This window comes from Mytilus californianus, unplaced genomic scaffold (genome assembly GCF_021869535.1).
Source record: "Mytilus californianus isolate M0D057914Y unplaced genomic scaffold, xbMytCali1.0.p SCAF_2, whole genome shotgun sequence".
Taxonomy (NCBI): Eukaryota; Metazoa; Mollusca; class Bivalvia; order Mytilida; family Mytilidae; genus Mytilus; species Mytilus californianus.
In genome coordinates this window covers 36,201,463-36,227,581 of record NW_026262668.1, presented here as the reverse complement: position 1 = coordinate 36,227,581, position 26,119 = coordinate 36,201,463, and the positions used below count along the sequence as shown (strand labels likewise).

General features: G+C 31.4%; 1 protein-coding gene and 1 non-coding gene across 3 annotated transcripts in view; one reads left to right on the top strand and one right to left on the bottom strand.

Annotated features, from left to right (window-relative positions):
• Positions 1–25,337, bottom strand: part of LOC127729805 (alkyldihydroxyacetonephosphate synthase, peroxisomal-like) — a 29,862-nt gene extending 4,525 nt beyond the window's left edge. The window contains exons 1-16 of one of the 2 annotated variants that reach the window (XM_052237713.1): positions 25,270–25,337; positions 16,858–16,947; positions 15,697–15,787; positions 14,442–14,562; positions 12,866–12,940; positions 12,082–12,153; positions 11,560–11,639; positions 10,592–10,672; positions 10,105–10,230; positions 8,355–8,463; positions 7,221–7,348; positions 6,175–6,366; positions 5,240–5,289; positions 4,195–4,264; positions 3,701–3,762; positions 2,889–2,978 (exon numbers count right to left, since the gene is read on the bottom strand). In XM_052237713.1, the coding sequence (XP_052093673.1) occupies positions 2,889–2,978; positions 3,701–3,762; positions 4,195–4,264; positions 5,240–5,289; positions 6,175–6,366; positions 7,221–7,348; positions 8,355–8,463; positions 10,105–10,230; positions 10,592–10,672; positions 11,560–11,639; positions 12,082–12,153; positions 12,866–12,940; positions 14,442–14,562; positions 15,697–15,765 (1,325 nt within the window). In that variant the 5' untranslated portion in view covers positions 15,766–15,787; positions 16,858–16,947; positions 25,270–25,337. Of the gene's footprint in view, positions 1–2,888; positions 2,979–3,700; positions 3,763–4,194; positions 4,265–5,239; positions 5,290–6,174; positions 6,367–7,220; positions 7,349–8,354; positions 8,464–10,104; positions 10,231–10,591; positions 10,673–11,559; positions 11,640–12,081; positions 12,154–12,865; positions 12,941–14,441; positions 14,563–15,696; positions 15,788–16,857; positions 16,948–18,221; positions 18,437–25,269 lie in introns of those variants that run through there. The other variant, XM_052237712.1, reaches the window with a different exon arrangement.
• Positions 24,929–25,001, top strand: Trnar-ccg (transfer RNA arginine (anticodon CCG)). Its single transcript has one exon. It is a non-coding gene; the product is annotated as a tRNA-Arg (tRNA).
• Positions 25,338–26,119: the final 782 nt, after the last annotated feature.

Here is a 26,119-nt window from a genome sequence, read left to right as displayed (position 1 = left end):
AGGACAAGAAAAAAATCACTTTCTTGTCTTTCCAAGCATAAGCTGTGATCCTCCCTCTTTGAACTACCTTTTTCTCCCCTGGATTCTTCACACATTTAGCATGTAGAGCTTTAGGAAAATTTTTCCTATTGGATCTTGCAGTCCCTCTAGCATAAATCTTCTTTCCCTTTAAAATTTTGAACAGGTCAAAACTTGTGAAATAATTATCAATATTTACGATGTGATTCTTGTTCTCTAGTCTACGAGTCAAGTTAACTACCACCCTAGAGGTAAGACCAAGCTCATGGTTTTGGGTATCTCCAGTTTTCCCTGTATAAATGTCAAATTCATTGCAATATCCATTCTCTGAGTCAGCACGCATCCAAACTTTGATGCCGTATTTAGTTGGTTTAGCTGGTAAATATTGTCTAAAACCAAGTCTGCCACGGAATGCAATCATTGCCTCATCAACACTAGTATTCTGATGAGGCTTGTAGTTATCAATACAGTTCTTATTGACAATTTCTAATATTGTTCTGACATGATGCAAACGGTCATGTCCTGGGATTCCTCTGGGAGGATTGGTAGTTTTATCATTCGCATGAAAGTACTGACATAGTTTATCAAACCGGTCTCTGGGCATAATATTAGGAACAAACAAATTTCCAAACATAAAATCTTTAGACCAGTACATTTCCATTGTTGGAAGTTGAAGGATGCTCATGTAGAGTCTTATTCCTATATATGCCTTCATTTCTACCACTGTGGTATCCGACCACTGAGTGTCAGGTTTGCCTGCTTTTTCTTGTAGCTGCTTGGCATATAAGTTAGTTTGTGCGACTAGAATTTCAAAGATCACTGTTGGAAACATTAAATTCAGGAAATCTAGTTCATTTCTGTCAGCTGTCATTGCAGTTGTTGGTCCCACAGATTCAGTAAATACAGGCAAATCAATCTGTGACAAGGCATCAGTCCATTCATCTTCGCTGTCGTCACTTCCACTTTCACTTTGACTTTCGTCTTCGTCATCTTCGTCAAAACTAATGTCAGACAGTTCATCCTCATTGATCTGGTGCAACTGTGCACCCTTCTCTATTGATTGAATTACATCTTCTGGCGTAAATCCTTCAAATTCACCCTCATCTGAGCTAGTATCAAAGTGAAAGTCGATTTCGCCGGCCATTGTTTACGTTTCACAGATCGATGACTTTGTAGTAAAATTCCGATGTGTATTTTATGAATGAAAACTGTGCCACGTGTTAAATCTCATAAATATTCATTAGAGAATCATCTGACTCTAAGGCCATCCTTCTACTAGGAACCAATCAGAAGAGGTTTAACAAAAACGGGACCCAACCAAAATGACGCTTATATGCGTCTTTCGGGAAATACAAAATGGCGGATTCAGACGCACATATGCGTCACCAGGGAGCAAAACGAAAGTAAAAATGACGCATATCCGTGTCTACAGGGGCCAATGAGTTAAGTTTGTTTCTTAGATACTATAAGCAATAGGTCAACTATATTTAATGCATAAATTGATTGTAAGGTGTACATGTCTGTCTGGCATGGTTCATCTGACCTTGACCTCATTTTCATGGTTCATTGGTCAATGTTAAGTTTTTTTTGGTTAAGACTGTTTCTTAGAAACTATAAGCAATAGGTCAACTATGTTTGGTTTACTGAATGATTGTAAGGTGTACATATATTTCTCGTTTGGTTTATCTGACCTTGACCTCATTTTCTTGGATCATGTTAAGTTTATGTGTTACTTAGTAAAGCTTTATATTTAGGACTATCAACATAAAATCAATGGTTAGTAAAGAAGGCGAGACATTTCAGCGTATGCACTCTTGTTGTTTTACTCTTGTGACGTATGCTTGGCATAAAAACTGTGAATACCAATTTTTGAAGTGTTTAGATCAATTTGACTGAAAATTGAACCCATTACCTACCATTCACAGTACCACAAGACAGTTGTTGCAAGTTTCATGAAAAATAGGATGTATGGAGGGGAGAGTTCAATTAAAATTATATTTCTTTCGGGAATTCAATTTTCATGGAAGGCAAAATATTTGCTTCAAGTTTCAAGTATTCATTTTTGCATTGTTCACATAAAAACCCTACAAACAGAATGAAAATGATACTTTGTTGACAGCTTCATCCATTTTGATAATATTCAAGAGTAACAAGGCATCTTCGTATCAAATGCAAAAAGAGATCGTGAAATGAGCTAATGAGGTCACCTATCACCAGGTAAACTCAAATAAGTAAAACTAAAAAGAAAAGTCAACTTTAACTTCACCAAAAAACAATAGGAGTTATCTGCACATTATTCTGCTTACTCTTCCAGAGCATCCGAGAATACCCCACGTTTATGGTAGGTTTGTGTTGCTCAGTCTTTACTCTTAGTTTTTTATGTTGTGTTTTATGTACTGTTGTTGGTCTTTTCGTTGTTTTTCATTTTTTTGCCATGGCTTGTCAGTTTGTTTTCAACAATGAATATCCCTTTTAGTAGCATTTAAAACAATGTTGATAAAAATAACTATAACATACACAAATTAGAGAATTCTGCAGTAATGATGGTGAAGTTGGGAAGAGTTCATCATTACTTCCTGATTGTGTACTTAAGTACGGTTTTCTGTGGGTTTTTTTCCCGATAGAGTACTGAAACATGCATATGTGGATCTCATTTAATTTATGCAACAATCCCTAAAGTGTTGTTGCTTTAAAGAGTCTTTACATTTCATGTGTTTTATCATAACAAACCTACATAACCAATGTTTCCACTTTTGGGATTCTACTGTATTAAAGATTTACCAGACGTTGGTTCACTCTTATCTACATAAAAAAATAACTTTAATTCAGTTGTTTTTTAGTTTACTTACTGTATAGTTACTTATTCTTACCTACAAGTGATATATGGTGGAAATTGAATACCATGTTCTTTACATTCTCTATAAAGTCTATCCTTTACATTATTGCACAGGTCCAAGCATCTGTAAAATGTATTATACATATGATAATGAATGAACGAGGTTCGTCACCATTTGTGGCATATGTAACAAACAACACATTAAAATCCAAAGACATTTAGAGGTCAACATGTGTTCTTCATCTAATGGAAGTCCTTGTTTTCTGTGGATTTTAATCACATGCCTCATATTTATGTAAAGATTATAGAAGAGTTACAAAAGCCCCAAATTTGCCCAGATTTCAGTCTTCCAAAATTTGCCCAGATTTCAGTCTTCCAAAATTTTGCCCAGATTTCAGTCTTCCAAAATTTTGCCCAAATTTCAGTTTATCAAAAACTGCTGAAACCTTGTCCTTTGACCTGAATACAAATAGAGGTATTAAACCCTAGTTTGGTAAAAATATTGTTTATGGTTCAAAAGTTTTTGAGGAAACAATTTTTACAGTTTAAGAAATACAAAGAAAAGTCGCTTTTTCGATAGTACTTCATTTGATGATTTTGACATGTGCTTCTTTTGATGCAAAAGAAATCATCATCTAACATGAAAGAAATTTTCATTTTAAGTCTATCATGACACAATTTTGTAGTTTTAAATGTATGTACAAGCTAAAACGAAAAATCAAAAAGATGCAATTATTTATCAAATAGACACTTTAATGCATTTCATATAGTAACTTTTTCATACATACATACAAACATATAAAATGTCAAGAAAATTAAATTTAAGCTTGCTATGACAAAACTAACCTGTCCCATGGTACAGATGTCTCAAAAGATTCAGCTACAATATAATATTCAAATCCTAAATCCTGCAAACAGATAAAAGATTCTGCAACTATATTTTATTCAAATTTCAAGTCTAATAAAGGAATGAAAATTTTATCTACTAATTAATATTCATCATTATTTATCCCAAACAAAAAAAAGAAATTAACTGTTCATATTCATTATAAATCACAGGAGTACAAAGATATAAGGTACATGTAAAAAATTTAAATTCAAGTCCTTCGAAGAAATATTTCTTCTCATCTTGTTGTTGGTTAACTAACACATGGTTGCTATGGACTATGATTTTCCTGTCTCCCCAAACAATGAAAACTGTTTAATTCTATGAAATTCACATAAGGTCACTGAAGGTCAAGGTATATCTATCAATACTTATTTTTAAATATTGTTCCTGAATAAAGATTCTGATCCCATTTAAATTTCAGTACTAATTTATTCAAATTATATATAATTACCCTAAGATATGCAATTACAAATGTTAACATATAGCCTCTCTCTCCATTCTCAGCACCAGCAGGCAAACCTCTGTAAAATTAATATTATACAGTAAATTCAAACTTTCAATTAAGCTTTTAATATTATAACGTTATATTTTTTCATAAAAAAGCTATGAGATAAAAAATAAATTAAAATATGATTTGTTTTTGGTTCAATCATTTATGAAAGTGAAATAGTGAATAAATAATTGGCTTTTAGAAGCCAGTTTGGTTCAATTTTGTCAAAATAAGCTAAGAGGAACATCGCTGATGAATTATTCACTTGCAAGTGAATAATTCGACCTCATTGAATCCATATTCATGTGACCTTCAATTTAACCCCTTAGCTAGAGATGGGTTACACATTAAATAGTCGTGTTCAGCTATTAAAAGGAAAAGAATGTCAACATTGAAAGTGAAACAAGGGTAAACCATTTGGTTGACTGATTCGATCCACAAAAACTCATTCTTATACAGGTAAAAACGATGATTAACATATTTTTTTAACCTTTAATATGAAATCAAACAGACTTAGAAAAGTCCAATTGCACGTGTTTGCTATCTATTTATATCTATATTTATGTTTATATCGGCTTTTATAAACGTCGGCAGTCTTTGGAGATCACCTCAATAGTTAATTTATAGATGGTGTCTAGATTAAAATACACACGAAATGCTGATATATATTATTGAGTCCATGCATTGAAAATTGTTCATTTTAGACTTTTTATAATTTGAATATACGTTTTAGTATGTTATAAATCAAATATGAGAATTTGAGCCAAATCGGTGAACATGAATTTGACAGCTAATGCCACTTTAATATTAATATTTTTGTTTTAAATCATAGATTTAGGAAAAAGTACTACTTATGGATAAGCAGATATTTCAAAAGTTTGCTTAGCATTAAAAAAAAATTTGCAGACAAAAATGTATTGCAGTATCTCCACAAATTTTTTATTTTAAAAAAATCTATAGGGGAAAAAATGAAAAGGCTTTAGTTTACATTGTGTATATTACTTACCCAAATTGTGCAGCAATTTCATATACTCTTTTTTCTTGTGCAGCAACTTCCTGTAATGGGACAAAGAACTATAGTTTAACAGGTGCACTTCTTAAAATGTCAAACAATAACATATAAAAAGAGCTGTGTCGGATAGAAATCGACCTTATGCAAGTGGATGTATACATGTACATGTATAAGACTTTGATTGATTTTGAAACATTCAAATACGAAATATTTTATAATGGTCTGTTTTGTAGGGTTCTTAACTCAATTTTCAAACAATTTCAGACTTTGCCTAGAGATTTTTTCAACCCGAAATAGGTTAACATGGTTAGTAGATGTAGTCGTATTCATTTGCATAAGGTCGATTTCTATCTCAAATGCAATTCACCACTTCGCATTTATCAAACCTTGCATTCAACGGATATTGTGTATTAAGAACTCTATAAGTCATTGATCAAGATGAAAAGTGTTTAAAATTGATGCATAAATATGTAAGAAGTTTAAACAGAATAATTTTTGTTGAGGTTCTCTTAAATAGTGTTACGTTAACAGTTTGTTATACCTGTAACAGGCCATTATATAAGCAAGATTCTATGAACATTTCATTGAAATAAGGTCGTTGTTTTAGTTGTGGATACACGATGTCTGCCCCTTATATAGATGTGGCAAAGCCCATGTTTTGCTATGGGAATTCAAAATATTCATTTGAATAAATAAATAAAATAGGAAATATATGCAAAATGCAATTAGATACTGGTTTCTTTAGAAAGTTTCATAAAAATGCAGGGTTTCGAATTAGACCTGCCAACTTTTCTGATTTATGGCTTATTTAAGCAAATTTGTACTCCTTCAAAGCCATAGTATATATAATAGATTAAAACACATATGACATGTACAAATTGGCACCCTAGTCAATTATATACATGTGTTTGTCAATAGTTTCCTCTCACCTCATTTGTACCTTCAAACAATAAAGTAGCCACTGCTAACTTATGTGGATCAAATCCTTTAAGTTTTGTAACATAAAACTTTTTGATTCCCTCAATAAAACTTTGAAGGAGTGATTTACTCTCTGGTTTTAAAGCACTACCAAATTGGAACTGTTGATTGTCCATTAATCTAATGGATGCTGGAGCACACCTCTGAAATAAAAAACAGTATAAATAACTCACTTCTATAAGTTTAAACTAGCAATATTTCCATGAATCAGAAGCTATGGCAGCCATCATTGATGGACAAGGATCAAAGATCATCATAATTTTTATTACAAGAGATTATCACAAGTACTACTGTTGATTCATATATTTAGTGGGTACTAATTTTCGTGGAATCAGGGAAATTTGTATTCTCGTGGATATTTGATTTCGTGGTTTTGCCAAAGTCAGCATACAAGCCTATAAAAAATGTATACTTCCTTAATCATTTTTAATTCGTGGTTCACAAATCTCCTTAGATTGGTATCCCACAAATAATGAGGAATCTACAGTATTTGTTTCAACACCTTCAAGTTTTTATTTATACACCAAAACAGTTCTAGCCATTAAGTAGACATACATAATATTCAACTTTTTATGTTTTCATAATGATAGCTAAAATGTTCAGTTCTGTAAACATGTTTATAAAAAGTGTTTTAGATCATCATTGTCTCTTATTTCAGTATTATATAAAACTGTCAAAGTATACGTACGTAAAATCATGAATTTTGATTAGTTGATTGTTAATTTTGTTGTGTTCCCCTTTGAAGGGAAAGAATTAACTGTCCTTTTTGATAGAATTCTTAGAAAAGTATAAGGCTTTGTTTTGATTTATATCAGTCTTGTCTTAACAAAATACATTGCATCTTCAAACAGTTGGTTTCACAACACCTAACAGGAAAGTTTTTACATATATTTAAATTGAAAGAGTTATTCAAGGTTTAAGCAAATTTTTTTTATTCAATTTCGAGTTTTTGAATGCAAAATGTTTATAATCTTATCATAAATATACATCAACTTACCTGTCTGGCTACTTCTCTCATACAATTAACTCCATTCTCAAACTGTGGAAACACAATAGAACCATACTTTCTACATGTAGGTATAGGTCGGATCTTTAATGTTACTTCCGTAACTACACCTAAGGTACCTACAAATATTAAATGGCTTTACATAGAACAGGGTCTTTTTTAATGTATCTCAGAATCTCATGTTTATTTTTTTGTTCATCTAATGTCATAAATGTAGTGTATATACCATAATCTTCAATTTGCATGCCCAGGAATAAAAAATATTGTTCCCTGGCTTCAGCATATGACTGTTGAATCGTCTTGTCAAAGTCGTAAAGAACAGGTTTTGTCTATTGGTATGCACTGTACTTGTGAATTCATGTGGAAATAATTGTTTTAGGTTATTCTTGGTAGATTCTTATATAAAATTTTTCTTTAGACAGATTTTTTGTTTACCCAGGGTTTAGTAAAGACAGTTTTCAGTGTCAATAAAATATTTATTTATTTCACAGTTGACTGCATTTTTGGAATTCATATTTTAATTGACATGTACAATCTATAATCATAACCCATTTAATATCAAATATAACAATTCTTCCTTATTTTGAGAAATTAAATGTTTAATATGCAGTAGTTTACAAAATTGTTTTATGTTTAACTAGAATAAATTCATATGATAAAGTCTAACCCAGCAAGATTGATATCATATCAAAGTCCTTACCAAAAATATGAATAAATATGTGGGGTATATTTTAGTGAGACAGCAACCCATAAAAAAAAATAGTCAAAAGACATCTGGACGTCATCCATTTTCCATTTGTTTCATCAATATACCATAAACCAAATAATTTTCATAGATACTTAATTTCACATTTAGCCCTTTCTAACCGACTTTTTAACTATTTATCATTGATTCCTTGATGTATTTATATAAGCAAGACCTTTTTTTACATATTAGTGACAACTTATATTCACATTATTTTTTTCTACTTGTGAAAGTCGTGAAAATTAGTTGGTTTACAGTATATGCTTTTTCCTTTTTTTTTCTATATGAGATATTAAACCAGTTTTTGTGGAAATAATTCTCCAGTAACAAATTGTTATTTCTTTTACTTATATCATTGTGAAAATAGTTTTCTGACTGACCTTCTGAACCCATTATGAAATGATGGATATCCAACCCAGATGACATTCTGGGGACTTGACAACTCTTTTCCATTACACCCTTAGGTGTTACAAACTTAATATGGACTACCTGAAAAAAATAAAAAAGAGAATCTGTGTAATCATATGAAATTAAACATATATTATCCTTCATTCAGTCAAGTCAGCCGATTTCATCCTCTAATAAGTTTGTACATTTTATAAAATCAATGTTAAATGCCGTGATTTACAAGCCTGGTGACCTTATGAGGTAGCACTGTGTGACTCCATGATCTCATTGTAAAGTTATTAAATTTTTGTGTAACAGTCACTTGAAACTACATTATCATTAACCCTTAGACTGCTGCATTCATTTCTATTGTACTTTTGTGTATTGCTGAATAAAATTTTAATCACTGATGAAATAAACATGTTTACTTACAATTGCAATATCTTTGTAAATATTGAATATTCATCAATAAAAGTTATATAAAAAAGTATTGTTATATTCTGTATTTTTTATTTTATTTTATTTTTGTGTGAGTCTCTGGTCATTTATTACCTGTACAGGTGCAAATAGAGGTAAACAAAGGTAAATTTTTTTTTTTCATGTTTTATTAACGCAAATCCATTAATGTAAAAACTTTTCAAAGGTATCCATGACTTCAGAATTGAACCAATATTGTTAAAAATCTCTTTTAAGAACTAGTTCCATTGCGATTATCAAAAGAAAAAAGTTTCTTCTCGGACCAACGTTTTTTTTTATGCAACTATTTTCCGGTATTTTCCTTCCGACTTTCGACTTTTACTTCCATGTACAAATATGTTTTAACAACAAGTTCATTGATATAACTTTCGTCAATAAATAATCTTGACAAACATAATGTTTGAATCTATCAATGTCAGTGATCAATATTGATTCACAGTTGAAAGGCACAATGATAAACATCGCAAATCCTGTTTCATGTCATCCATTTCGAACATCGTCTGGGGAATCCCTGTGGTTCCCGCTTTAAAAGTTTTCTGCTCGCAGTCTTGTTAGAATGTTTCTATTTCCATCTATTATATCTTCTGTTCCCGTCCAAATCATTTAAATTGGCCGCCGCTGTTACATCGTTATCATTGAAATACTTCTGAACGTGTTGGCCATCACTCCAAACAATTTCTGCCATTTTGTTACTTTTTTCATCTAAATTTTTCACTTTCGGTTTCATCGCTTATACCTGATTTAAAGTCAAGAGAAACTCGAAAGTACGCCATTCAGAATCCATACAAGTCTAAACTGCCGCAATCTCATAAATATTGACTCCTCCCATTCCATGGTAACTGTGTAAACAAATGAGATACAGAAACGACAATAGTTGCGCATAGCAGTAGCGGACTGCTTTATCGGAATGACAATAGTCGCGCGTAGCAGTCTAAGGGTTAATAGAAATATATTGCAATGTTATGAAATCACAATATAAACCTACAAATATGCTGTGATAATCCAAATTAGGAAATACCCCCCCCTCCACACCAACCAAAAAAAAATATAAATAAATAGTTAATCTGTTTACAGTACCTATATAGAATAGATATCAATCGATATCAATACATGTTATTTCATATTTATTCTAAAATATAAAGATATTTCATGAAAACTTGAACAGATTCAATACATAACTGATAATATCAATAAGCATAAATAATAAAAAAAATGAGAGTAACTCCCAAGTTTAAATTTTTTTCTAATCTTCCATAAAAATCTTACTAGATCTTCTATATTGCCATAGATATTCTTTTTCATGCCTGATGCTCTGGTAGCTACCCATCCACCTAGTGAACTGAACTCCATAGAATCTGGTTCATGCCCTGTACAAAATCCTTTTTCAGATAACTAAAAATAAAAAAATAATTTACAAAATTGAAAGCTATCAAAATATGCTAATTCTATTAGTTACAGCCAATTTCCTATTCTGAATAAAATTTCAACATGACAAACAGAATAATTGTTGGTTTATCTGGATAATAAAATATTTAAAAAAAATTCATGAACTCTTGATGATCTCCAAAATTACCGTATGTAAAAAAATATACTGGTGCATTGGAGAAAATTTCATAAAAAAATAAGAAAATAAGAAAATTGTCTGAAAAATATTTATTCAAATTTCACTTTTGACTTGTTCAAAATAATAGTCGCATTATTGAAATGAGAGTGATTTTGCAAATTTAAATCAAAACCAGAATCCATGACTTACCCGTCGTTCTAGATCTTGACCTATTATGCCAGCTTCACAACATGCTGTTAAATTCTTTTCATCAACCCACAGTATTTTGTTCTGAAAAAAAGGTAAAAGGCATAAGATTCATGAGCTTTGTCTATATTTGATATTGCAATCATTCTTTATGGGCAGTCAAAATGGGTTGACTGTACATTTTTATGTCATATACAGTCAGTGACTGTATAGTGCCTAAAGCCACCCAATCCGACCTAAATTTTCACAATCAAAAGTACACATTTAAAATAATTTAGTCACAATTCTCCCACAAAAGTTAAACTTGTAAACATTATTGTTCTTGTTTTTTATTTGTTGATAACATTATATAAATTATTTCTTTCATTTCTTATTGTTGATATTCTATTCTGGAATCAGTCGCACTCATTCACAGACATTTTGAAACTTAACAATTTTACTCCACAAAAGAAAGAGCTCTTTTATTGGGTGAATTTTTAAAAGCAGTTTTTTAAATATTTAAAAAAATAATATAAACCATTCAACTAAATCTAATCCCCAATTGAGGAAAATTGGGCAAAAAGATTCAACAAGTAAAACAGCAGATGTCTGCTGTAAAATGCATGAAATCACAAAGGCTGTTAAAACATTCTTGTGACTTTCAAGAGTTAGCTCCCTTAAGTATCTTGCAGCCATGAATTGTATTTCAACCCCAGTACATTTATTACAATAAGGAGCTACATGCATTGTTAATGAAGCATACACCCATTTGTTATTCATTGCATCGGCAAACAGGTAGCAGATGTATGAAAGATCTTAAAAGTGCTTACATGTTATAACTTATAACTCATCACATGAAGCTGACTACCAAATATGAAGTCATTCTGTTTTTTGTTCCAGAGAAAAGTATGTCTAAATATTTGTTTGACAACAGACAATCGTTTGCAATATAGCCCCACTCCTAATGTGAGGGTATAATAAAACACACAAACCATTTGTGATGTGTCAAGGGAGACAATCATTCTTTTCTCTTCTGATGGACATTCTAAAGCAGACGATACACTTGTTCCACCTACAAAATAGTTTTGACAAAAATGATAAATGTTGGTGAATTCAAATTACCTTTTGAAATATTTATATGAAAAATAATAAGAAATGTTCAAGAAAAGAAATTATTACTAAGTGAACTAGACTATTAAAATTTTTTCTAAACTTTTTTTTTTTAATTAAGACTTTTTTCATGATTTTGGAAATATTATACACAACTGCGTACTATACACAGCAAAATATGGTAAACACAAACTCAAAAATTTAAAGTCTGAAATTAACATACTTTTTTCTTTCAAATATATATCTGCTTTTCATGGAACATGAGGAAGCTTCATTTCAAATCATAACTTTCTTTTGAAATGAAGCAAAGCGTTAAAATTTAAGATGGGAAAGGCAGAATTAAAAGTGGCAAACCTGTCCAAAGAAAAAGTTTGTCAAAATTCAAACTGATTTTGTTATCTTACCTCCAAAAGGTATCAACACAACATTATGTTTACAACAAAGTTCAACAATCTTTACAACTTCGTTATGACTGGCTGAAAAAAAAAAGAGTTACATCTTAAGATACAAATTTATGTGTACAAAAAGCTCAATGATTTACTCTAATTTAAGACATGAATGTGAACCTTCAAATATAAAAATAACGTTTTTACTTCATTTGCAAATTTTCATTCTGAGATGATCAAGGATTCAAACTATTATTTAACAATGTTGATATTCTTTAATGTTTGTATTGTGATGAATGGCAAGTTTTAACGAATGAAAACTTTTTAAAACAAGAATTAAGGTGCGCATTTCCAATTTACTCTGAGTATAGACAAACCAGTGCAACTGGAAAAATTTTAAGACCTGGCAGCACCTAGATATATAAAAGCTACATGCATTTTGAGTCTCAGAAAAAAATAAAATCTTTTTATGATTTTCAGAATAATTTTTTCTCATCACTGCAGAAGATGGTTAAAAAAAGTAAATATTGGTAATTTATTTGATACTGTCCACTCATTTGCACTGTTTATATCATATATTGTTGTGCATATATCTATCGTCCCTTTATTGTCCATTACAATCAATACAATTGTTATCTGTGGGGGAAATCTCTAAGTTCAACCCAACTATTTTTACACCTTCTGCAACAAACAAAATACTTTTCATGATTTTTTTTAATTATAAGTATAAAATAATTGTCACTTGAGGAAATTTTTACATATATGTAAAGCAAACACTAAAAAAAATTAGTTGTGTACTTACTTGGCCACACCACAAGATCTGGAATTCTCTTAAATTTCCCTTCTCGCAAAAGAAACACTTCATGTAAGGTATGACCTTCAAAACATATAAATGACTCAATATGAAATTCATGTATAAAAAGTGTGAGCTTGCCACTTATTTTGAATCTAAATCAACTTTAATTCTTTATTCTAAACCAAGCGACTACAAGTGTATTATCCATAAGGGCTGTTCCATCAAAAATACATGGGACCAAGGGAAGGCACTGTAAAATTCTCATCTATTGGTGGGTGTCAATAACTTTTTTTTTGCAGTGAAAATGAAAGTGGAATTATAATTGCCTCTAAAGATTGGTACCCTGTTTTGAAAGACCTTTCCCTCCTTTGTTACCATGCAAGTTTTAAGGGAAAAGCCCTGAGACTTATTCATAAAGAGATCAATTTTGTGTGATATATTTTATAGTTTGTTTGTTTTATTCACACATTGTTGTCAATATGATGGAATTTTATGCGACTGCCATACAAGTGAGAGGTTTAGCTAGGTATAAAACCAGGTTTAATCCATCATTTTCTACATGAGGAAATGCCTGTACCAAGTCAGGAATATGAAAGTTGTTTTCCATTCGTTTGATATATGTTTGAGCTTTTGATTTTGCCATTTGATAAGGGACTTTCCGATTTGAATTTTCCTTGGAGTTATTTTACTTTTTTATAGCAGATATAGGGATGTTTCCATTACAGAAAGGACCTGGTGATAAAAGGGCCTTATTTTCACTGAAATTTCATATTTTTATCTAAGATTTTTTTAGAAATTCCCATTTTCCTAAAAAAATACATAAATTTTGGTGGTTTTTCATATTTTTTTGGGAACAGAAAATATAAAGTGCATGCTAGAATAAACAACCGGTAAGTAATATACCAGTGTGGGGTCTTTATGTACAAAACATAAATAATGCCTTGGTTCTTTCACACATTCAAAATTTCCCACTAACTGAGTAACAGATACATGTATGTGTCAAATATTTGGATTTTTTATTTAAAAATTAGAACTATATATATGCTAACTTTTGACCTTCAAATCTTGTTAAATGTTCATAATATATTGAAGACTTCAAAGTTTATTTTTGCAAATACCCGTAAATCAATTTTACACTAAAAACACATGATTTTGTGGTGCTTTCGTTTTACACGAATTAAAACTTTTTTTCCCTAAAAATGAAACACCTCAAAATTATTTATCTTATATTGACTGCCATTCATGAGTATATAAATTATAATAATTCACGATCATAAAGTTAAGCTATCAACCATCCATCAGACTGACAATCCACAAATAAAAAAGACCATTATGAAGACTTAATTTTGTGTATGAAGTACAAGGGATTCATTTCTTTTCATTGGTACCAATTTTCGTGGATTGAGACAAAAATGTTTTTTTTGTGGATATTTAATTTCGTAGTTTTGCCAAAATCTGCAAACAACCCCATAGATAATTTGTACTTCGTTAAACATTCAAATTGGTGGTTCAGCTATACCCACAAAATCCATGAAAATTTATATCCCATTAATAATAATGAATCCACAGTAAATAATCTTACCGTGAGCTCGGAAAAGTCTGTCTTGGCAGTCGTCTGTATTACTTATTCCTGTACGTCTCAGGTCTGACATAAAATCTTCACGTTTGATAGGTGCCTGTATATCTTTAGCAGTTAATTCAGGCTAAAATGAAATACAAATTTCATAATTTGCCCAGCTACATTTGTTATCAAGGATACATAAATATTAAGGTGTAACAAATATAATGACAGTGTTGTATTTTTATTTTATAACTCATATTTAAAGGAATGATAAAAATTCAATTGTTTACAGCTTTCTATTCAGTATATGGTTTTCCCTTATTATTGAAGGCTGTAAAGTGCCCTATAGTTGTTTACATATTCATCCTTTGGTCTGGTGAGGAGTTGTCCAATTGGCAATCATACCACATCTCCTTACTGTCATACTACCAGTAATAGCACCGACCAGTATGAATTACAGTATATTTAAGTTAAAAGGATGGTAATTTATCAGATTATTTGGATAAGCATTAATATTGCATCATGGCCTTTTTAGACTTCTTGTTCTTGTCTATAAAAAATCAAAATAACCATGCTTTTCTTTTGTCATTTAAAAACTTCGTGGCCTTTGTAATACTCTCCACTGATACTTATTAGAATCAAACACAGATTAGTACTTAATCGAAGTGTTATCACATAAATTAAGCAGCAAACACACCATCAAGAATGACTTTCTAATAAATCCCCTTAAGAGCGCTAGGCCCGAGAACACAGTTATTTCGTAGTGCATTTTTAGACAAAAAACGCAAATTAAAAAAATCACACCTGCTCTATCCAAAAAAGATTTTTTACAGTGTAGTGTACTACTTTTGGGACATTTCATATCAAAATTACAGCAAAGTCTATCGGGTCTAACTCAAAATATGGACAATTTAAGTTAAGGGGGTCTGTAATTCAGTTTGACAGCTTCAGACATACTAATTTATGACCTTTTCAAACTGGACCAAATCACTACTTTACCTTAAAATTCATGCCCCAAATTATTGTAAACATGTAATTTTATCCCCCTTCTTACTATTTTTTGCATAAAATATAAAGAAATAAATTTGGAAGGTGTATGAAAAAAATTTGCAAGTTACATTGTCGACACTAGGGACTATTTGTAGACAACGAAAATTAAAGGACGATAACTGTGTCCCCGGACCACTAGTTGAAAAATCTGAGAATCATTTTAAAAGTTGTTGCCCATACAACTACAACTATTGCAGTTGTGGTATATATTATTGACAAACTGTACCTGTGCAGGTGTTTTATGATCTAGACTTATTCCAACTGTAGCCATCATCCATTCTTTTAACATAGGCATGGTCTGTCCACTAAGTTTGTATCTGAAATATACAATGAATACACTAGATGGTACCATATGACCAAATAAACAATTATTTCTTGTTTTTTTAAATTTTTTTAGGATGATGAAATTTCAAATGAAAGAAGATTGTATAAAATGTTATTGGATGTTAAGTATAACATGTATAATGTAGAGTATAATGTATACAAGCCGAAGCCCCGCCTATCTATTCATTGCAGATGTCAATCTTAATTACAATGCTTGAGCAAACATTTATACAAAGAAAGCAAGCAAGGCAATAAACCTTTAAACTACAAGCATTAGGAAAATAGCTCTAACTGGAACAAATGGTTAATACACATCTGGAATCTTCTGAATAACTTTAAGAGATAAGTCAGGTAACTTTGGTTTAAGCCGACACTCAAAGAATTCAAATACAGTATAGGAACATCCATTTTTCAGGTGTGTGGGAAATTTTATAGATTGTGCTTTTTAATTTTTTGTGATTTCATTTATAACAGGTTAAAAGGGAAAATTGCAATGGAAAAGTATTATAGTTTTTGGTTTTTTTTTTGTGAAAGTTTAATATACCAAAAAAAACATAAATAGTTAATACCCAATGACCCTTAGTAGTAATAGTACAATTCAAAGTTTGATTTGATTACCATTTCTTGACTATTAGTTTGTAGTTGTAACATTTGGACTTCTACCACAATGATAATAACAGTGAAACATGTTTACACCAAACCTACAACTGAGTATATATTTTTGTTTCTTTAGAATGGAATTTGGTTTTGTACAAGTACATCCTCCCCATATTCTTTACTCCCAATTAGACTTCAAACAAAATGATTAAGTTAAAAATCACTCTCTTTTGTTTTTAGTGAATCACAGTGAAACTGGGTGATTGCTATTGATTGAAATTGTTAACACTCTGTCATACTTTACCTATGGAATATTTGACAAAGACTTTATGCAAAGGCATATATAAGACTAAATCACTCATAATCACTAGAATTCACTTTAAAAAATGCTTACCAAAAGTAATTTTAACTAAATCACCATTAATGTTCAGCATATGTACATGATGTACATCTAAATTATGTTTACCTTTCTCCTGTGAACTCTACTTGTCCATCCTTGTTGACCTTGAACTTTGAATCTTTGTATCCCCAACCATTCCATTTTAACACTTCTTGTCTGAAAGAAAGTTAATTAGTTTAATGTTTAAAATTTAATATGTTTTTAAATCCAGTTCTTGCAAACCTTACTATAAATACTGCACAAGCATTTTAAAATATCTTAACAATTAAGACTTTTTAGTTTGAATTCAAATTTTATATGAACACCTTTTAGGAACATTCAAGTAACAGTTCCTCAGCTAACATGAACATACACTTCTCCCAATTGCACTGTTTATCATGTTTATAATCATGGTTTGATTTTTTAGTGTTCTTTGTTTATCTGTCTCCATGTCCTGAATTTACTGGTTTAAAAAGAAGTGTTAACAAGAAAATTTAGTGAGGGGAAAAAACATTTCAATTTTCATACGAGAATAATTTCTTGGAAAAAAAGAAGATAGACCCTTAAACCACGCTAAGGACTTATATTTTCCTTGTCTGTAAACTGTGGTTGAGAAAAATATCCCTCCATAGTCTAGCTGTGGAACCATAGCTCTTAGGTCCTTATGATATTTTCTTACTATTTGCGGACCCGCAATGAGTAAAAAAATATCATAAGGACCTAAGAGCTATATGGTTCCGCAGCTATCCATAGTCATGATAGTCATTCGTTAACAAGAAAAAATTTCCAAACAATCCAAGGAATATAATAAAAAAAACTTAAAAGTACTTGAATACTAATAATATCATTTATTTTAAGATCCTTTGAATTCAAACTTATTAGGGCATAACATAATAATGACAGATATGAAATCAGCAATTGCAGTTTATCATGTTTATTACAGCACTGGGTCGATACTGCTGGTGGTGGACTATCAGTCCCTGATGGTATCATCAGGTCAGTAGTCCATACTTTATTACTGAAATGATTTAAAACAACCTTTCTAAATTTGTCTGTTTATAAATTTAGAAATTATGGAGACATTAAGGTTTCAACTCCCTCAGCCTGAGCCTTTGGCATGAAATTTGTGGTTTTCTGTAATTTTTTCCTCGACATAAATGAAAAATACAGCATGCAACACGACGTTTATTCTAAAAACTTTGCGGTTAAAGTGTAAAAGGAATACTTCAAAGAAGTTTTTCATCAACATTTACTACATTTTGTAAAATTTTTTTTTAACAGAAATAATAAAATAACTATTACTGTTTTGCATAATAATTGATGGCACATTTAGGAACTCATATCATTAATAACACATTATTTGAGTCATTGGAAAAGTGCAAAAATGCATTCTCATTATAAATTAACAAGCGCAGAACACTAGTTGTCCATGCTTGTGTTATATCACGTACCGGCGTTTTGGCATTGACGGGGCTTCATTTTGTGCTGCAACATTGTTTTTCTCTGTACCATTGCATTGAGTCAAGCTGTAACTATGGCTTGAATTTTCACAAATGTGTTTATTCACAATAGTATGCCTGTCCTTCGACATGTTCTTATATAAACAGTGATAAACAGTAACTGGACCGATCAGGCGTTGGTTCAAAGGTTTGTATAATGAAAAACGTAGAGACATCCGAACATCGTTAAAGACAAACTTGGCCCTTATCTTTCGTCACTATAACGATAACCTGTTGAACAAAATGTATATATCTGTTCTGGCTTATTTCCCCCGGACTAAATGGAATCCCATATTCATCTGATGAAGTTGTGCACATTTAAGTAGTTTCCAATCAATTTATTTATTACGGGTGTTTTGTGTTGGTTCCTTTGAAATGTCTTAATTTCTTATATTATATCGCCGGATCGTTTTAATAAAAGACTCACTTATATTTCAACTTCATTACATGGGCATTTTCAACTTCTGATGCCAAGGGCTTTTTTCAATGAAATTAAGAGGATCTCCTTTTTAATTGCGTTTTTTCTTCTAATTGAAAGTTTATACAATCCACATACTACATATTTCACTGTATAACTATATTTAAAGCTGACATTGATATACCTATTGAATGAAATAAATAATTCGACAAATTCATATGCACTTGTTTGACAAAATGCATGGCAGGAGTTTTTATAAAACACATAATTTTCATGATGCAGAGCAGAAGCGGACCAAGAGCTTCAAGCGTTGGGTTTGTGTTACCCCATGGAACTTTCCCCAAATATGCCTTCCATGGTCGCCCCGACATTTACCCCACATCACCTTTCGTTCATTTTTTCACCTTCTTTCCTTTGTTGGATGCTTACAATTGATCAAAAGTACATTAAACATGTAGATAAAAAAATGCTTCACAATATGATAATTATGATGGATTGGAGCTTAACGTCCAGTTGCAAATATATGACGAATATAAGGACGAGGACATATTTATCAATGTAATATGAATATGAACCATGCTATGTACTATACCAACTTGCCGAAGTGGATTTTCTCCGTGCACAAGGGAATATTCCGCAAATAAACATGCTAACCTACCGGAAACATTATTCTGACTCCAAGCCGACTAGTATTTGCTCTTACTCCTAAATCATGCCTCGCGCTTAGTAGAAAAGATGAAAATACTAATTTTCAAGTTTTTGGTCGAACTCAAGACCATCCACAATCAAGACGAGCACACTTCTACAAGACCACTGACCGAGGCGGTTTACTTTATTAGAAAAACATGTTCAAACTTAGGTCATAATGGAAAATAATTCACATAAAGCTTAAGACAACATGCACATCTCAATTGCTCTCAATTGCAAACGAGAGGCAAAAGGTACAAAAGGGACATTCAAACTCATAAGTTGAAAATATACTGACAACGCCATGACAAACAGACAAACAATAGTACATAGAACACAACATACAAAACTAAAGACTTAGCACTTTGAACACGAACCCCACCAAATTAGCTATAGCCCATTGCATTGCATATAAATCATATATTGTAGCACTAGGTACTGATGTTTATATAATGATAAAACAAGGAGATGTGGTATGATTGCCAATGAGACAAAGTTCAAATGAAGTTGATGTATTCAATTAAAGGCAATCGTACGGCCTTCCACCATGCCGAGAAAATCCATACCGTATAGTCGGCTATACAACTGTCAAGGCCCTGACATGAAAAATATGAAACAATTCAATTTAGAAAACTAACGGCCTAATTTATGACAAAGCAATTTATAAAAAAACAAATATGACGGACATGAACCAACGAAAACCACTGAACTATAGGCTCCTGACTTGAGACAGGCACATAAAGAATGTGGCGGGGTTAAACATGTAAAGTTAGCAATACTAGCTGTATGATGCACCAACCTTGAGATGTTAAGAGTGCGGTTTAAAGAGAATCCGTAGTTGCTAGTGCTGATGCATCCTTTTGTCTAAAAATATTAAAATACTTTTAATTTATATAATAATTTAAGGTGAGAGGTAGCTTTTTCTCATCCGGGTAACAGACAAGTAAACGTAGTTTTTATTTCAGTTTTTTGTGTATTTTTTGTCGTTGTAAAAACAATCTTTCATCAAAATCATACGTTGAACAGCCCGGCGAAACCAGAATATTATCCATTGTCACATTGGAACATCTGGTTGGTTATAAAATGGGTTTACCCCAATTTCAATGTGATTTTTGCATGTGTATTTTTAACGATCTCTAACGACAACATATTACCCAGTGTTTTGCATTTGCGCCAAAAAAATCTTTCATTTCATTTTGCTACACAATCCATATTTTCATTTGCGCCAAACTTTGATAAGATATTTAATTTGGTTAATAGTATGAATAATAGTAATACATTTTGTACTAATAACTTTAATTTAATTCTTTATTTATTTAAAGATGATAGCCAACAGCGTGTGTGTCTCCTCAACATAACTATATACAGAACAAAGTGTTTTTACAAACATTTTTAACACAAGACATGACAATATGTACAGGACAAGACATAAAGATGTAAACTTCACACCCATTCAGCCACTCACTCATTCTTACTCAGACGCACACGACTTACAAACATGTTGAAATCAGTAATGTAAATTAATACGTTTATATAAAATGCTTATATTAATCTCTTCTGCGTTCGCCAGTGTTACATGTTACCCCTCGTCACCATAGGGAGGTTGTTGTAGAATATGGAACTACATAAGTCCCCAAAAAAGTTTAAATAAAGTAAGGTAAAACACATTATTTCTTATGCAGCATAAATACTGCAATCTGATTGGTTAATTGTAAATAACACCCCACCCTTGTTCACCCCGAGATAAATAAAATTTTGCCAAAAAATTTAAAAAAATAAAATTTTTGCCAAAATAAAGAAAAAAAAATGTCAATAAAAAAAAATTAAATGTAAAAAAAAAAATAATAAATAAAAAATGAATAAATTTGAGGACAAAAATTTGTAAAATTTTTTTCCCGAAAATTCGAAAGAACACAAAAGAATTCAGAATTTCCCCAAAATAAAGAAAAAAAGTATTTAACAATGTGCAGCAACATCGACGTTGAAAAAATGTTATTTCTTATGCAGCAAAAATACTGCAATCTGATTGGTTCATTACCCTGGTGTAAATAACACCCCACCATTGTTCACCCCGGGGTAAATAAAATTTTGCCAAAATAAAGAAAAAATAAATAAAATGTCAATAAAAAATTTAAAAAATAAATAAAATGTCAAAAAAAAAAAAAATAAAAATAAAAAATAAATAAATTTGAGGACAAAAATTCAAAAGAACACAAAAATTTTCTGAATTTCCCAAAAAATAAAGAAAAAAAGTATTTGACAATGCGCAGCAACATTGACGTTGAAAAAATGTCACACTGGAAATTTTTCATTTCCATTTTTCAATTTTCATCCTGGTTTAAAAATGAATAAAGGAATTGTTCATAAGAAATAAATTCGTTATCTTGGAGTAATCAGGGGTGTACGGAATTTTACTCAGTCTATTGCCACACGGATTCTTCTTTGTACCTTTAAGACTTGTTTCTGGTCTTCAAAAACTCAGGATAATCTGTATGTGTTGTCATAAAAAAATACGGACTTATTTCCTCTGTTTGTAATAGACTGAATTATGTCCATCTTGTCACCTTGAAAATGGGAATTTTATACATAAGTTACTTTCAGTAATGTTTGAGAAATGAGTATGAACTATAAATACCTAGGGATTACTCTACAAAATTTCTTCTACGAGCCTCTTATTTGAAACAAAATCTAAACGTCATTTGTCTTACCTGGAAAGTGATGATTTTTTTTGTTGGCACAAATGAAAATAACCTTGTTGCGCAAATGAAATCGACTTCATTTTTAAAAATACCATTACTACTTTTTTTGAAAAAAAGAATGACAAACAAGAATGAGGTATTTTATTTTTTTTGCAAGGAAACATTTATCATAGAGACATATATAGTATGGTGTAATAATTGACAAAAAAAATATTAGTATAAGTGTAACCTAGAAAAATTCGGTACCATATCATAATAGAGGATGAGACTCATTTTCTGTTTTCCTTTCCTGAGTGTCCTCTCTGTGTCCGTATGAGTGTAATGCAGGAAAATATGGAAGGATCGCTGCTGTATCGAGTTGTCTCCCCTTTCCCTCCAAAACGTTAATGCTACTAAACTAAATAACGGGGGACGGACATCTTTCGCTTGGGGTCTTTTCACGTCTTCGTTCATTTGGGGATTCTAGCTTCTTTCGGAGTATCTGGGGAATACTAGCATCTATTCGGGTATCTGGGGGAATCTAGCTCACTCATTTCTGGTCTATGTAAAACCTTCTGTGGGTGTGTCCCTCATCTCGGACACTTGTTCTTTCGAGGCCTGGCGCTGGTGATTAAAATACAATGATGTTTTTATGATTTATTCCAAACAGCAATCTTATTTGAAGTGTGATATGTGATGTTGGCGGTCTTCCCTTTTTAAACCCACCATCACGTGCTGATAGGAACTATTTTATTCACCAATGAAATTTCAGCGTCAATTTTGAATTTTCTAAAGTTACTTTTTATTGGTCAATTCTTCTTTTTTTATGTAAAAGATTTATATGATTGAAAGGGGTGGTACAACAAATGTTATTAATAATGAACTATTACTCAAAATTATATTAGACTGCTCAGCACTAGACATAATGAGTAATCAACCAATAGACAAGTTGCTAGATATAGAAAGGAAGACACAAGATTTATGCTACCATTTACACATGAAGCGTACACAACTTTTATGTGATATCAAGTGACATTAAAATATAACATTAATATTAAATATAGTCTGAACAGTCTGCATGGGATGCCAAGCTAACTGGTTCAGTCTATAAATATCAGCATAAAAGATGCTATATAATTTTAACATTTGCCTTGGCAGGGCACCTATTGACTAGAAATCGTTAGGTTGTAAAATTTTTATTTATTCATATTGGTGAATCAAAGTGCCGTAATTTGTAACGTGTGAATAATATTTTTTTTTTTTGTATTACTATCTTTTAAAATATCATCAAAGACATTATAAACTTTTATTTTATTCACTTTAACTAACTAATTTTATTTTAAAATTATATATTTTTCATATCGTAAATATAAAAATATCCGCTTTTTCGGTTAAGTATTTAAAATTTTAATACTCATTCGATAAGTGGAGTGCTCCGATAAAACGGAGGAATATACCAGAACAGAACAGAACAGAACAGATTGACATATATTTTATTTAGTTATGTAAAAGCAATTAACGGATTATCAAAATCTTAACTTAATTTACAGGATTAGTTTAGTGGACAATAGAAACACTTTAGGATTATTTTCCTACGGCAAATTACATTCATTTTTATTCTTTTAAAAGTTGACAGTTTATATAATTTATAATAGTTGTATTTATTTTTGTCAAGTTTCTCTCGATGAAACATGAAACATTGAAACATGAAACATTTTATTTCACTAAAGGCCTCACATGAGGCATGATAGTACAACAATATAACAAATAAGAAATAATGCATGAACAAACATATTTACAAATGCATGAATAAATGGGAAGGTAAATATCATTTGTAAACTGACATTACAATTTTACAGAACTTAGCTAAGCCAACAAGAACGAATTTATCTTTGCCGTTCATTAAATCAGAGAAACTCATAGTATACTTCACTTTACAAATATCTGCTTGTAAAAATTTCAGCCGTTCAGCATTAAAGAAAGTACAATCATATATGTAATGCAATTCATCTCCTAGCACATTTCTGTTACATAAATCACATATTCTTTCTGATCTATCAATGCTATAAAATCTACCACATTCAATAGGTAACCTATGACTACTGCACCTATATTTACACAAATTAATTCTTAAATCAAAAGGCAATGTAGTTAAATAATCTTCAAAACCAAACTCAGACTTGTACATTCTATAATTTAAACATTTTGATGTATTAAATATCTGAGCCTTCCAATCATTTACAAACAAATTGTGGTAATACTGTTTCACATTTTTAGACAACTGACAGTTTGTATCTATATATTGATTATTCCAGGCATTAATAAAACCACATTCAGATAATATATCTTTTACACAATTCAACCACTTAGAGGGATATATATCACCGATACATGTAGAAATATTACCACAAATTAAAGTTATCTCTCTTTATACAGGTTAGTAAGTGTAATGAATTTTTCCTGGAGTTTAGTATTTTTGTTATTTTACTTTTATATATAAATGTCTAAGTAATGTAAAGGTTTGCAAGTGTGCGCGAATCAGATTCATTTTCTCTGCATACGTAGCAACGAGCCCTTTTTTTTGTGTCAATTAAAGTTTATAAATAATAAAAAAACAAAAAACAATTAGTGTCGAAGACTTCTTTGGGTACGAGTTAATGTATTAAAATTACTTTCGGACTTTTCGGGATTTTTTATTGTAAGTGCGCTATTTCATATCAATTAGTGGAATGGTCAATACATGCATATAATTTATAATTTGACTTATTACCAGCTATTCAACAGCGGAAAACTCTTCCCGTGCAATAGAACATCCTAGTTTAATATGTCGTGACCAGTTGACATTCTTATAAATAATATCCTCCTGAATATGCGATGACCCTGTGGCCTAATGGATAAGGCGTCGGCCTCCGGAGCCGAAGATTGTGGGTTCGAGTCCCATCAGGGTCGAACTTTTCATTTTCTTTGCCTTTTTTTGTCCACAACACTTAGGTCAAATCAAATATGTAACAAAATGTTCCCATTTTGTAGAATTAAATGTTGGACCTACTTTGAAAATATATCGAAAATTTTGTTTAAAGTCATATGAAAGTAAAATGTCCAAGCGTTTCTATTTGTTAATTAACTTTGTCATACAATGCAGTTGTTAAATGATTTGGTGTCTAAAGATTATTCTTTCAGAATCAATCAACACTATCTACATTCCACGCGTGTTTACCTTTTATTTCACCACGTGTTCCCTCGCACCTGCACTGTGCGGTTGCCGAAGTTCTAATGCGAGGTGTCATGTTTTTTTTTATATTTCCATGCGTTTCTATTTATAATTAAACTTTGTCATGCCATGTAGTTGTTAAATGATTTGGTGTTATAAAATCTTTCTTTCATAATCAATTTGCACTATATGCACTCCACGTGAGTTTATACCTTTTATTTCACCACGGGGTTTTCCTCGCATTCGCACTATGCGTTTAAGGTCAATGCTTACGGAAAAGCTTTGGCGAATTAGAGTACGGGAAGATAACAATTCAATAGCAGTACATTTCTGAAGATTTGGACAAGACAAAGAATTTTCTTTTAAAAGATAGTCTATGTACACGTGTTTTATGGTAATACTTAATATATTTATCGAGGGCTGCGATGGTGCAGTAGAATCCGTGCAGTCTCCCTACAAGGATTAAAGAAGATGCCCACGGTGTCACTCACTTATATACAACCCACCACCACTGACAATATCAAACCCAACACCAAGGCAGTGTGAGGAAATCGGGAAGTCTGTTATTATGGTGGAGAAAGCAGAGGTACTCAGAGAGAACCACCGGGCTCCTGAACGGAAACACACAAACCGAAGAGACATCTGCAGATTGATCTCCAGGTCAAAGCCTTGGGCTAATTTGACCATTCGAGCCTCCAAAGTACCCATTCTAGTTAAAATCAGAGATGTGTGTTGGAGGGTGAAAATCACCCTTGTATTAATGCACTGAAATTTCCAGCGCACCCATACAAGGCGTGGCTCAGCGGTTAAGACCGTAGGGTACACTACTGATCAATCCTGATTTGGGGCGCTGGAA